Source organism: Thamnophis sirtalis, unplaced genomic scaffold (assembly GCF_051295495.1).
Source record: "Thamnophis sirtalis isolate CommonGarterSnake01/CBP01778 unplaced genomic scaffold, rThaSir2_p1.2 scaffold_12, whole genome shotgun sequence".
Lineage (NCBI taxonomy): Eukaryota > Metazoa > Chordata > Lepidosauria > Squamata > Natricidae > Thamnophis > Thamnophis sirtalis.
The window spans coordinates 35,520,409-35,534,794 of NW_028261392.1; the positions used below are offsets into that span (position 1 = coordinate 35,520,409).

Consider the following 14,386-nt stretch of genomic DNA (forward strand, 5'->3'; position numbering starts at 1 on the left):
CTGAAAAAAGTGCCATTGTAATTTTAAATGGTCACTAAATGAACTGTTGTAAATTGAGGACTAACTGTACAAAGTTCCTTTAGTTCAATGTTATCAGCCTCAGCAATTTTTTAAGATGCATGGAATTCAACTCTATGAATGTGGAATTCTGGGAGCTTTAGTTGGCTAGTTCATTTTTGGCCTTTGAAGGACTTCTGGAGGACCGGGAGAGGTCATTTTCACCTTCCCCAGGCTTCAGGAAAGCCTCCGGAGCCTGGGGAGGGCAAAAAACGGGCCTACCATGCCTACCGGAAGTTCTGGCCTCCAGGGCGGGGTGGGGGGGCATTTTCACCCTCCCCAGGCTTCAGGAGGGCGGGGGGGGGTCGTGCATGTATACACGGGGGGATGTGAGGGGGTATTGAATTATGGGTGTGGGCATGTGTGCTTTCGGCACCCGAGCCAAAAAAGGTTAGCCATCACTGTCCTAGCAGATGTTCATTTAGTCAGGATGCAAATTGTCAAAAAAAAAATGTTTTCTTAGATAAAATTTGAGAAGTGACACCTTTTTTTCCTTTTTGAAAGAAAGAAGTATGACTTCCTCTGTGGATTGTATTGCTGAAAGCTTTGTGTAGGTTTAATGGTTAAGAGGCTCCCTTCAAAGGGGATTTCCATAATTTGTATTTTTATTTATTTGTATGTTTGAATCCCACTTTTATTACTTTTACAAATAATTCAAGTTGATGAACATATCCTACACACATTCGTTCTCCTTTCCCCACCCACAATAACCACCCTGTGAGAGAGGTTGAGCCATCATCCAGCTGGCTTTCATGGCTAAAATGGGATTTGAATTCATGGTCTCCAGCTTTGTAGCCTAATGATCACTAGATCAAACTGGCTGTCTGGAGTTGGCAAAAGACAATTATTAGATTTGTTCAATTGTATTCCACATGATACGCTAGCTAGATGGATAAGTCTTTGCAGTTAAATAAGTTGTGTTTGTGGTGAGCAATATAGGTTTCAGTCAAATGATAGGAAAGAATGATATTCAGTAAGTCATTCTTTAGGATTGTATCTTGATTCTGTGCAAGAAATAAGTAGTGACGTGTAGTGGGGTTTACGGTTGGTGAGGCAAGAGCGCGGCGGCGGTGAGAAGCAGTCCCCATCGCTGTCCCCAACAGAGATGTCTCACATTTATGTCCGCCATAGACATGAGACGCCTCTGTCGGACACAGCGGCGGGGACGGAGGAGGCGGGGGGCAAGGCGGCAGAGTGTGGCAGCGGCGAGAAGCAGCATCCCTGCTGCTGTCCCCGACAGGGGCATCTCGCGTTTATGTCCGCTATAGACGTGAGATGCCTCCATCCGACCCACATACCTTTTCCAGCTGTGTCACAGAGGATTTCAACTCTCATCTTGTCTGCCATGATGAAAATGTAAAAAATGTAAAAAGAAAAAGGCAAAAGCTGCTGCTGCCAGAGCAGGACTTGGCGAGAGAACCACGTGCCTCCTTTGCATAAGGAATTTTTCGCCTTTTAACCCTTGCTTAACTCTGTTCAAGTGATCATAAAGATGGAGTAAAGGAGGCACGTGGTTCTCTCGCCTCTTCCTGCAGTTAAGCACTAAGCAGAGTCATCCACTGTGACTCTAGCAGCAACTACCTCAGCCTTTTTCCTTTTAATTTTTCTTTTCTTTTTATCATGACAGTGGTGAGGCCCTGCCTCCCCTGACTGCACGTCCCTGGTAGTTTTATACATAATTCCCTGGAGGTGTCAATTTTCATTTTGACTTAAGATAATCAGAAAAAATCACAATGTGTTAAAAAAGCAGATTTCTTTTTAGTTAAAATCTGATATTCTTGTTTTTATGATTGGGATGTTTATGAGAGTTCAACTATTGTGCCAAATCCATTGAAGAACTCCTTTTTAGATTGGATTTTTGTGTTGGTGTAGTTTCAACCATAATTAAGGCCATGCATACACAAGATTCTTTTTTGTGTGTATATTTTACACACAGCTGTTGTATTAAGTCTATACCTGTGCCATTTGAAAGTGTGTGGTTTAGTTTCAAATTTTAGCAAATGGAAAATTAACTGCTGCTTTGTACTGAAATTCTTTCAGCTGTGCTAGTTTTTATTCTTTTTTTAATGGGGGGGGGAGAATGAGGAAGCATACATGCCTTATTTCTGATTATTATCAATTTGATTCTGCTGAATTTTTTTTTATTGTGAGCTGCGAATTTGGCCCATTTTTTTCCAAATTTGACAGAAAATAGATGCACAAATTATTGCCTGTAATTTTGTATACCCTCTTTTCTAGTGCATTTGTTTTCATGAATCATATGTATTCTTCACAAATATATATGTTAAATAAGACAGTATGTTTTTGAACATACTTTACCTTGCTATGTTCTTCTAGGTGTAATTTGAAATGAGAATCTTACAAATCACTGAACCAAATTGCAAAAGAGTTCTCATTCTGAGGGACCTGGTTTCTCACCTTTCCTTGCAGCTAATTTCCAAATTTTTAGAAATAAAAGTGGCAAACCTGGATGCTAATACAGAATGCAGCTGAAATGGATTAGATGCCTAAACTTGCAGTGGCAATTTTATATTCTACTAGCTAACCCAGCGTTGCCTGGGTATTTATTTATAGAGGGAAAATGTCCAGGCCAAACATAATTTCTAATGTTGGATTTTCCCCCTTACCAGAGGGAGCCCCCTTGTGGAGTATTGTGAAGCTGTTACCACGGCGACTTCACTGCGCTGTACAGTAGAAGCCATTTTATGGCAGTATAGTAGAAGCCATTTTAAGGTACAACAGACTGTACCTTATGAGAACACACACACTGGGGTTTTAGGAGTGTCTTACCCCTACAATTTTTTTTCAGAGAGTAAATCATCTGTATACCAAGTTTGGTTGAAATTTCTCAAGGCGTTCTAGAGGCAATGGCTATGCAAACTCCTGCCACAATAGTTTTTCAGGGAAGGTGATGCTACGACTTCTAGAAGTAACATTTTTGAACCATAGAAGTTCTGACCTGTAATTAAATTTTAAATTCCTTTTCTATTGCAGAATATCTTGGCCTAAGAGAACTTTTTCCCATTAATATTCATTAATTTGATCAAATATTTATTGATGCATGGGGATACTTTTAAATAATAACAGTAAGATATTGAATGACATGCTTTGGACTTTGTTTTGATCAGAGCATTCTGCAAATATTTAAACAATGACCAAATAGTCTCTTTGCTTGTATTTCAGATTTCATGTAAAAGCATCAGAAAGATTGGCAGCCAGATTGATGTGATATCTGTGGAAAATGAATTAAAGCAACATGACCAAGGCTCATTTCGCATTCTGCAATTATATTGAGCAAGTGCTAAATAGGCTCTAGTTACTCTGTGATTTTCAGCTTTTCCTTGACAAACCAGAAAGGTAACCTTTTAATTTATTATCATAGCTTAGGCATAGCTGAGGGATAAGGCATTTTCTACCAAGCATCTGTAACATCCGTGTTGAACTGGTTTTGATTCAGAGTAGGATTCCAATCCAGTTTTGCAAATGTAAAAAAAATAAATGGTTCTACCCTTCCATTGCTAGCAGAAATAAGATTCTTTTAGATCATCTGGCTTTGTTTTTTCCCTTTGAAAACTTCCTTATTACAGCACTTGATTATATTTCTGTATTTTTTCAAGTACAGAATATGGCACTTAGTTTTAATAAAAGCGATTACAACATGATTTTTTAGAATGCTAAAAGCCTTGGAAAATGAAAGATCATGCTGTCAAACCTCTGTGGTGATACTGTTTACTGAAGCAGTTTTTAAAGAAAGACCGAAGATCTCTGGAAGATTATCAAAAGTTTCTAAATGAAAAAATCCATTACATCCAATCAATTTTCCTGAAGGATTTGCAGTAATTATGAGTGGTGAGACAGGATAGGAGAATATGCCTTTTAGTGATCATTTCAAATATTCAAGGAGTCAAGGTGAAACCCAGCATGCTTAGTTAAAGTTACATGTGAATTGAAGATATGAAAGATCTGCATGTCTTTCTATATCATGTGTTAGAGTAGCAGAATTTATAATTGCTGAAGTAAGAATCTTTTCAGAGCAAAGTTGAAAATCCATTGCTTCCTATTTTAGAATATCGACTTTGTTAGCTTTCTACAGTCTTTCCTGTTCATTTTGTTCCTCTTGTGGTCAAAATGAAACATGTTAAAAATTGATGCTGCCTGAAAGGTTCAGGAAATAAACTGAAGAAAGGAGTAGTACATTTTAAATCAGGCTCGGACCTAGGATCTGATTTATTTATTTTTCTGTATGAAGGGCTTTAGCACCAGGATGAAACAAAATCTTATTGTATGTTGTTGCAATTGTAATTTGTTTTGAATGCCTTCTTTGTTAAGAGTTTGACTCATTTCTTTAGTTTTGGATTATGATTATTTTTAATATGGTTTTAATATGGTTCTATTTTGATGTATATAAGGTTTTATAGATGACCATAGCATTTTAAAAAATAAAATAAGGTTAAATTCACACCTGCAGCCAGAGTGGGAGACCCCTAGTGTAAGGTAAAAAAAAAACATTTGTTAAAAGAAAAGAAGAATCTGTCACTGCAGGATAATATAACAAGTCAGTATAGCATTATAGAAAGAGGTATTTGGATGCAAGTATGTAATACGGGCAATATTGTTTTGTATTAGGTACTTTTATTAAGTATTTGTTTCAGCAGGGCTTAGCATCTGGCTTAGCATACTTTTATTTACGATATTAGCAGTTAATATTTATTTAAAAACAGTAATTATTTATCATTCTTTATGTAATCAAACAGCAATATAATTATACAACTATATTCCTATTGCATAAAAGACTATAAAAAAGAAACCTAATCTATTATATGAAAAAATATAAAGTGGGAGGAGGGGAAAAACATCATATATTAAACCACCGAGGAGAAAAGCGAAAAGGAAAAAGGACACCTGCCCTGAAAAAAATCGAAACAAAACGTAAAATTAATGAGAAAGAAAAAATCCCACATCTAAATTATATTTTAATTCTTTATATAGAGAAAAAGGTTGTGTCAGTCAATTAAAATTATATAACTTGCTTTAATTTTAACATTAATACTCAGTTTTTTAAATACTAAGTTAAACCTAGTCTGTACAGCACTATATTGTCCAGTCTTGCCTCCCCATCTGTTCAGATCCAAATCCATCTTAGTTAAGTTGATTTACCTTGTCTGGATTTGGCTTCTGAGCAGGATTGGTCCTTGGATAGGAGATAAGAAGACCAGGACTATGGGCCAGGAAGTCGAAAAGAACAGGCTAGAAGGCAGTGGCAAACCACTTTTGCATTACTGCCCATGTGCCTATGAAGTCCAAAGGAGTCAGTGTGACTTAAAAGAGACTCAACTTTTGCTGATGATGATGAAACAGTGTTACCATGCAGATCTTTAATAAATTTATGGTTTATTTTATAAATTGTTATTTGTTTTATATTAACTCGAAGAAAGGATTGTGAATGATTTCACCTCTGATCTTTGGTGTCTATTGTGCAATGTTACCCAAAAAATTAAATGCATTTGAAATAACTCATTGTGGTCCTAGCTAGCAGTGTTAAAAATTTCAAAAGATTTGAATCAGCCATCTACAATCTCTGAGTCTTTTGATATATCAGATTATCTTTAGAAATGTAGAATAAAAATTATCCTAAATCCTTGCCACCAAGACACCTCATTGTGATGCTGGTGGGCATGATAGAAATCATTGCTTGGTTGATTTAACAAGCTGAATCCCTTAAAACAGGACAGTGTTTTTCCGTCCTTCCTTCCTTCCTATGCATGCTACTTTCTAAGCATTCCTCCTGGGGCCAATTATTAGAGGAAAGCAAACACTAGTGTGCCAGTATGACATCTTAGCTTGCTAGAAAAATAACCAAGAGATCAAAATCATTCCAAAGAAGAGAATTGTGTTTCTGAAGAAAATGTTTCTTTTTACTGTAAGGGATTCATTTTAGCCAATAATAACCATCCTTGCATTAAAAGGCTGCATGAAGGCATTGTCTAACAAGGGAGACTAGCATGCTTGGGACACAGAATCTCTTCACAGGTTGAAAGTTTATACAACTGGGATGGGAAGGTGGGGAAGAAATATGCTTATGCCACATCATTAATATTTAGTTTTGGGGTGGGACACACTGAATTTTTTCATCTCGCTCTGTGTGTGTTTGTGTATGTGAGAAAGTGTGAGTGAAACTTGCTAATTTTAGCAACTCATGGGTTTAATTTATTCTTATTTAATTTTATTTAGTTTGTTAAACATGTACAAGATAACGGGTGTAAGTATAAACATGGACATGAACGAGGGAAATGAGTGGATGGAAGGCACGCTGGTGTGCTCCTTTACGGACCTCTTAGGAATCGGGTGAGGTCCAGGATAGACAGAGTTTAAGGTTGAAGCTGTGGGAGTTAAGAGCATGTAACATATACAAGAGATAGTTTTGCTAGTCAGATACCATAATAACTGCGTCACAAAAGTCTTACTTGCTTCCACTAAAAATGGATATAGGAACACCTTATCTGAGTGCAGTTTTAAATAAGGGACAAAAGAGTCAGGAAAAAAAAATGTTGTTTGACAAGGGCTTTCAATGTTTTAAGCAAAGCTTCGGTAGCACTCCTATATATGGTATATGGTGGGGATCAGGAAAAAAAAGGGCAAATATTTAAAAAGTTCCCAAAATAGCATAGGCTTGGGAATAAGGAGCATATTGCTCATTACAACACTCATTGGCATTGCTCAGAAGGTGCCCCAGGGGGGAAAAAGAGGAGGGATTAGCCCTAAAACTAGGGAAAAGAGTAAGGGAGGGATTCTAAAGTGCCAGTTAAAAATACTTTGAAATAATATTCCTTTGTCAAGAGGGTTCTAAAAATGAATTAATAGATAAAAATCCACCAATAAAATATGCAGCACATGTGCAAAACACACTATGTACTACCAATCTTACATTCACATTTAAAAATTCATATGAAAGCAAACTTTAAGTTGCTTCTTATATCTTCCAGTTTGGAAGAAATCCATAGGATATTGTGTTAGAGAGAGAGAACATGGTAGCTATATCTGCAAAGAATGATAAACCAAAATTCTTCTTGTCGTATTCACAAACTGTGCACAATCATGTGGAAGAGCCTTTACTAGTGTTTTTGGATGGAACTGACTTAAGCAACATTGAATCTGTCATCTGAAGTTGGACGTCCACCTTGCTGTGTAGCTTGGAAGTCAAGCATCTTAAACTAAGCAAGCAGACTGTGTTAGGCAGAAGACACATAGCTATCCTCACAGCAAGTAAAATAAAATGGGATCAAAAGTATATATGACCGCATGACTTGTGAAAAATAAATGATAAACCAGTTTCTTCAGACTTCTGAAGTTTATTTTTCTTGTATGAGTAAAGCCAGACTATTTCTATTAAAGGATTTCAAATCACAGTATCTTTTTCCTAGGATCTCTCCCCAAAATCTAAAAATATCCCAATAGCTTATTTAAAATGCTGTAGCCAAGACAGTGTGTGTTGAAACATAGAAGGGATGAATAAGAAAAACAGAATTTGCCAGGCACTACTGATTTTCTTAAGCATTCTATTTATAGCTGAAATTAACTTGAGTTGAAGAATCGATTTTATATATGTGGATTCCCAGAGAGAGCATTAATCTCTGAAACTAGGTAGATGATGTTATATAACACACATAGACACGTTTCGTAGTAATAGACAAGCACCAGGAGACATCAGTGATAATAGGTGGTGCCAAGTGAAAGCGACATCCCTTTGAATATTAAAGGAGGAATATTAAAAGCTGCAGAAATACCAGGGGCCTGAAGGAGGAGCTAGAGAGAAAGTGGTCCCAAGTGGTAGTAGGATCACTTGAAGCTGTGACTCCTAAACTGGGAGAATGGCTCCAATAGATCCCAGGAACAACTTCGAAGTTCTCTGTCCAGAAAAGTGCAGTACTAGCAACAGCTCAGATACTTTGCAGGCTGCTCATGCTCTCTAGAATAGCAAATGTCATGACTGTATAGTTTTCATACATCTTGAGGATGGGTAAATAACATAAATCAGCAGTGATAGTTTTGCTAGCGAAGAAAGGAAGTGAAGGAAGAACTTGCATAATGTAATTAGTTGCTTTCTTTCTGTCTTAAAATACATTTAGAGTAAAGTTGGTAAATTCTAAGCGCAAGACTGCTGATGGCCTCCATCTGAAACTGAAACAAAGACCTGCAATAGTTAACATGCCAGTAAAAGAGGCTAAAGATTTTTAAAAAGGTCAAAGAAAAATGTGGATTTTAAAATCAATCTCCACTTTGCATGCTTTATTGAATAACTAAATATGGGCTTTTTTTCAGATGGGAAAATAAATTGGCCTTTAACAAATGCAATACCATGCTCACATCGAAGAGGACAATAGCCCTCCTGTAAGTATAAATATAGCGTACAAAGTCACATATACTATATGGAACAGCATGCTCTGAAACTCTGGAAACATTTCTTTATGTACCATATCAAAACAAGATCATCCTGATAGGTCTTAATATTCAGAACTCCAGTTGTTGTGGAGAATTTTGTTCACTTGCTTCAACATTTTGAACTGAAGTCCTACTGCATTTTGAGCTGAGCTATTATTTTTCCAGCTGTCACAGATCATAGATTAAAAACAAAGTCACGGAGACATTACGTACAATTTTGAATCAGCTTAATTCTGGCATCGAAATAAAATACAATATACAATTGGGAAAGCAAGATAATCTTGTGTGTTTCTCTTTTCTTCTCCTGTGATCACTTTCATTAGATTGGTTCCAGTTCTTCATGGCATCTAAATTCAAGCAGGTTGTGGTTAGTCTTACCTTTGGTTGCAAAAAGAGATCAATATTAAGTTATTTAGGATTCCTGTCACAGAGCTCAGTTGGCTCAATTTATGGCTAGGGTACTTATGTTTGTGATAGAGCAACTTTGAGATTCATGTTTTATTTCTCATGTTTTCTTTATTGACTTAAAAGTTAATGTCTATTAAAGCTAATGGTATACTGTTAACATCACCAGCAAAGGGTTAATATTATCATTATTTATTTAATTAATTGAATGGTAAAATAAGCATTAAAATGATTGTCGTGTGAAATCAAATTTCACTTGCGCTTTACTTTACTTTTTTTTTTAATTTTAGCATGCTAACATCATAAGGGCTGCAAAAAGACCAAATCTCTGTTCTCTTTGGATGCTTCAAGCAGTATAAAGAAGTGGCTTCCTCATGACAACATGTCAGTGAAAGATCTCAGCCCCCGACATAATTCAAAATCCCGTGTAGTGCAGCGGGCCTCTACTGTTGATGTTGCCTCTGATATGTCAGGTTTATCCTTGACAGGTGATTATCTGTTCCCTACCTGTGCTTTTCTAGTATTAATTATTAACGCTCTGTCTTAGGCCCAGTACTCTTCAATATATTCATCAATGATTTAGATGAGGGGATAGAAGTGGAACTCATCATATATGTGGATGATACCAAGCTAGCATGAACAGCAACACTACAGACGATAGGCTTAAGATACAGAAGGATCTTGACAGACTTGGACATTGGGTCTGACCATGAAAATGAAATTTTATGGTGAAAAAGTAAGGTTCTACATTTAGACAATAAACAGGTATAGTAAATAAACTATAAACATATATAGTATAGGTCCGTGATGGTGAACCTATGGCACGTGTGCCACAAGTGGCACACGGAGCCATTTGTTAGGGCACATGAGGCGTTGCTCTGTCAGCTCCAGCACGCATGCTGACTTTGGCCTTCTTTTGAAGCTTCCGGAGCATGAAAAACCGGCCCTACAGGCAAACTGGAAGTTCAGACTTCCAGTTTACTCGTAGAGACATTTTTCGCCCTTCAGAAGGCTCTGGAGGGCGAAAAACAGTCCTATGGCCAAACCGGAAGTCACTTCAGGTTTGGCCGTAGTGCCGTTTTTTGCCTTCAGGAGGCTTTCCTGAAGGTTCCAGAGGCAAAACCCAGCCATACGACCAAACAGGAAGTCACGTATGGTTTGTCTGTAGGGCCATTTTTCACCCTCCGGAGGCTTCCCTGAAGTCTGTGAAGGGCAAAAAACGGCCATACTGCAAACTGGAAGTCCATTCCCGAACTTCCAGTTTGCTCGTAGGGCCGGTTTTTCGCACTCCGGAGGCTTCAAGGAAGCTCCTGAAACCTCTGGAGGGCCTTGTGGGGAGAGGGAGATGGAGGCGGTTTTTGCCCTCCCCAGATTCCTAGGAAGCCTCGAGGCTGGGGAGGGCGAAAAATGCGTGCCAAAATAATTCTGAAAGTCTAGAGTCACTTTCAGAATTATTTTGGCATGCATTTTTCGCCCTCCCCAGCCTCGAGGCTTTCTAGGAATCTGGGGAGGGCAAATTCATAATGTATGATCAATTTATTTTATTTCTTTTGATTCTATTGGATCTTTTCAGTCTTTCTGAAAAATAATTTGGGTTTTCCAAAAGCAGCACACAATTTTGCTAACCTTTGTGCTTTACAGGAAACATTCAAGATCCAGACGAGCCAATCTTAGAATTTAGTTTAGGTAAGTAATTTCATAATATGTTTTTCCTCACTCATTTGAAAATACTACCTTTATACTTGCTGCTTATATAGGGGTTAGTTTATGTACAGTTTAATGGTTGGTTATAGAAAAATGTATTTTACAAGATCCTATCACACTTAGAGCTACCTTCCCCAGCACTTTCTGATTTATCATTTTGGATTAATTTTGGTAATTTATTTTAAATATATCACCCTTCTAGGAAAACTGCCTGTTAAATTAAAACATTAAATAGCAAGAGCAGTGTAAAATATGTCAGAAATGTATCAAAATTAATACAAACTGGGCAGCTTGTTATTCTAATAATCTGTTTCTGCACACTACCACTTTTGATCAATCTTCCATTCTACACCTTTGTGTGAAATATGTCATCTGAATATACAGCCGGCACTAATTCTGTTTTTTCTCATTAATCCTTGAAAATTATCCAACTTTAAGTTATAATTAAACTTTAATTGATAAGCATTTTTCACACTATTGTTTCCATAATCAGTATCTTCTATTTTTCTCTCTCTTCTTTTCACTTGTTCTTTATTTCAGACAGAAGCCTAGTGTTTTGTGGTATAACGTGTATCAGAATGGCAGCAATTATGATTGTTTTGTATTTAGCAAGTGACAATTTTTCATTTCTTGTATTCTATTTGTGAAATTCAGTTCCTTCATTGTGTACAAACGGTGCTATTGATTTTCCACAGCTTGCAGTGAACTGTTAACTCCATCACTAGATAGGAAGCCAAATTGTTTTGTAGCAGTGAGTGTAACTACACCACCTCAAGCATTCTGGACAAAGCATGCTCAAACAGAAATTATTGAGGTAGGTTGTATTGTGTTTGCCACATCAGTAACCTGATTAAATTCAACTGGTACCAATTTGTCTCTACTAATTTTTGATATACATATATTTTTGTTTCCATTACAGGGCACAAATAATCCCATCTTTCTAAGCAGCATTGCCTTTTTTCAAGACTCTCTTATTAATCAGATGACACAAATTAAGCTTTCTATATACGATGTAAAAGATAGATCTCAGGGAACTGTAAGTTTAAAATATCTTATTGCTGCACATCTGAACCAAAGCTTGCATGCTTTTGATCCTGGAGGCCATGGCATTATTATAGTTATTATAAATATAACAGTCTGAGCCTGATTTTGAAGATTATATTAAATATGAAACATATTACATGCCTTGCTCAAAAATACATACAAATTCAATCGAGCCATACTGTATATTTATTAAGTGAAAATCACCCCAGCTGCATTTCTAATGCTGGGTTGGCATTTTCTTTGGGGTTTGCAGGTGTGAAAAGGAAATCTGCAACCCTACCTTGTTAATGAATCTTAAATGTCCCTGCTTATTATCTATTGAGTAAAAAAGGATGGTAGTATGCTATATAATTAAACATAGTATATAGTTGGTGGATTATTTTAAAATGGAACCAAAGATTTCCTTGCTGTGGCAGGGAGGAAATGAATCTTTGGATCTGAATTCTAAAAAATAATTATGATGGACATTTAGTGGTTCTTTCCTCTTCTTGTTTTCATAAATTATCCCCATAAAGTAAAGAAAAAAAAGTTCTTCCTCTTTCATGTTTATATACATCAGGGATGTCAAACTGGCGGCCCAGGCCAGATGCATCATGGGTAGGCCATGCCCATCGCAGGAGGAAAATGTCTCAATATGTCATGTGATAGCAATGTGATGCTGCAAGTTTGACACCCATGATATAGATAAACAATGTTTATATTATAGATGTATAATCTTAATATGGAGGCAGTCAAAAGCAAGCCATTTTAAATATGAATTGATAGAATTTGCATTGGTTAGCAACACATAAACAAGAGGTAACTGGATTACGGAGTCATGTATTTACTATAAAAATGGAAAATGAAAGCCTATTATGTATTATATGGTAGATACCTATTACATACAACATTATATACCTATTAGCTATGTTAAATGCTTGGGCCCTTAACTCATCATTTAGCTTCTGAATTATAATTACTGGGTTCTATGATGCATGGTTTCTGAATTGAGTGAGAACTGAGAGAGAAAGGGATTGTTCTATCAAATTTTTGACTTAGTTTTACATGAAATATTAATGGCCTTTCAAAACTGGAATTAAAAATGGTAATAATTTATTACTGAACTGTTTTTGTTCTTTTTCTTCAGATGTATTTATTGGGTTCTGTGATATTTGCTGTACAGGATCTACTTAAGGAGAAAAGTCATAGGCTGCACTTAACACTAAGGTTAGTATTTAGTCTTGTTTCATATGAAAATAATCTGTATGCTAATTGAAGAAAGTCAGGCTTTTTAATTGCATGCTAGTTCGGTTTAATTCATTTTTAAAACTCATATCAAAACCAAAGGTTTATGCTTTAAGACAATTGTCTCTCTGTAGTAACACTAACCTCTGGAGCAATCTCTCACTAGAGTTTGGGTTAGTTTTGGAAACAGATGAAAGGGAAGCTTTTCTGAATATTGTGAATATTCTCTTCCCAAAAATTGATTGCTCTATTTCCTGCATCACTGAATTTACCAAATCCCAATCTTCCTGTAATTCCGGATTTCTCTGTTTTTCCCAATTTTTGGACTTAATCATCCATGATTAATCTTAGGTTTTCCACACATCGATTACATTTGACCTCTTCAGTTTGCTATACAATATTTGTCTTCCACCATTATATCTGTAATGTATAAATATTCATTATATATACCCTCATTCTAAAGCAAAGGTAGGATATAATGCCCCCTTTCTGGTTCAGGAATTCTGGGAATTGAATTCCCTAAGTCATAAAAGGACCATCATACCTGATCCCTGTTCTAAAGGATACAATCCTATAATTTATTGGTTATATTTGACACATTGCCTTTCCTTTTTGAGTGTGAAGATACTGTTTCTTTAAAATTATTTTAAGTCCTAAATATTTTCTGTTTTAAAGAGGCCCATTTTGTTCATTTTATTCCTAAAACTCTTACTTGAATGTTTTGTTTCCATATTAAAAATTTCAAGCTTTTCCCAGTTCATAATGAGAAAATACTATTGAGTATTTTCTACTATTGAGCCAGGTAAAGACCTATACTATACATGTTTATAGTTTATTTACTATATCTGTTTATTATTGTTTATTTCCAAAAGATATTATGTGGCTTAGACTGAAGAATAAAAGGGTGTGCACTCAACTTTTTTTAGTATGCTTTACCACTGACAAAATTATGAGTCTGAAATTTGGGATTAGACTTGTTTTCACTGAGAATAAAATCCCATTCAAGAAATAACATTTTTATAAACAACAGAATTTGGAGGCCAGAGTGAGTCCAATTTTGCCATTTTGCACAATTGTATCTCTCTTCGTGAAAGGGTCACTGTTGTATCTCATAGACCTTGATTGATTTATCCCATGTAATTTGTACATTGTAGATCTGCTGAAAATGACCGTGTCGGGAACATTACAGCCATAGGATGGCAAATGGAAGAAAACACAGACGAAAGGCCTCCTGTGACCAGATCTCCTGATACTATTAATGGAAGGGTGAGTTGGCTGTCTTTCTGTCATATATCTAACTCTTCTTATTCTTCCCACACCATTCCTCAGAGTCAATTTTTTTTCCCTAAAGCAGTTCAGCCTTTGTTGGATAAAAATATTCTGTTATGTATCTAAAAGGAAGAGACCTGTATAAACTACCATCTCAACTGCAAAAGTGAAAATGAGGAAAAAGCTTACTTGCTTTCTTTAATGTGTTATCAATAAATCTAAGACATCTTTTTCATGCTAGAAG

General features: G+C 36.3%; 1 protein-coding gene across 12 annotated transcripts in view; it reads left to right on the top strand.

The window, feature by feature from the left end:
- Window positions 1-14,386, top strand: part of INPP4A (inositol polyphosphate-4-phosphatase type I A) — a 102,991-nt gene that overhangs the window by 34,051 nt on the left and 54,554 nt on the right. For 11 of the 12 annotated variants that reach the window (XM_087726582.1, XM_087726583.1, XM_087726585.1 and 8 more), the window contains exons 2-9: window positions 3,241-3,414; window positions 8,377-8,445; window positions 9,192-9,389; window positions 10,543-10,587; window positions 11,301-11,419; window positions 11,525-11,641; window positions 12,776-12,855; window positions 14,028-14,139. In XM_087726582.1, the coding sequence (XP_087582708.1) occupies window positions 9,284-9,389; window positions 10,543-10,587; window positions 11,301-11,419; window positions 11,525-11,641; window positions 12,776-12,855; window positions 14,028-14,139 (579 nt within the window). In that variant the 5' untranslated portion in view covers window positions 3,241-3,414; window positions 8,377-8,445; window positions 9,192-9,283. The remainder of the gene's footprint in view (window positions 1-3,240; window positions 3,415-8,376; window positions 8,446-9,191; window positions 9,390-10,542; window positions 10,588-11,300; window positions 11,420-11,524; window positions 11,642-12,775; window positions 12,856-14,027; window positions 14,140-14,386) is intronic. The other variant, XM_087726584.1, reaches the window with a different exon arrangement.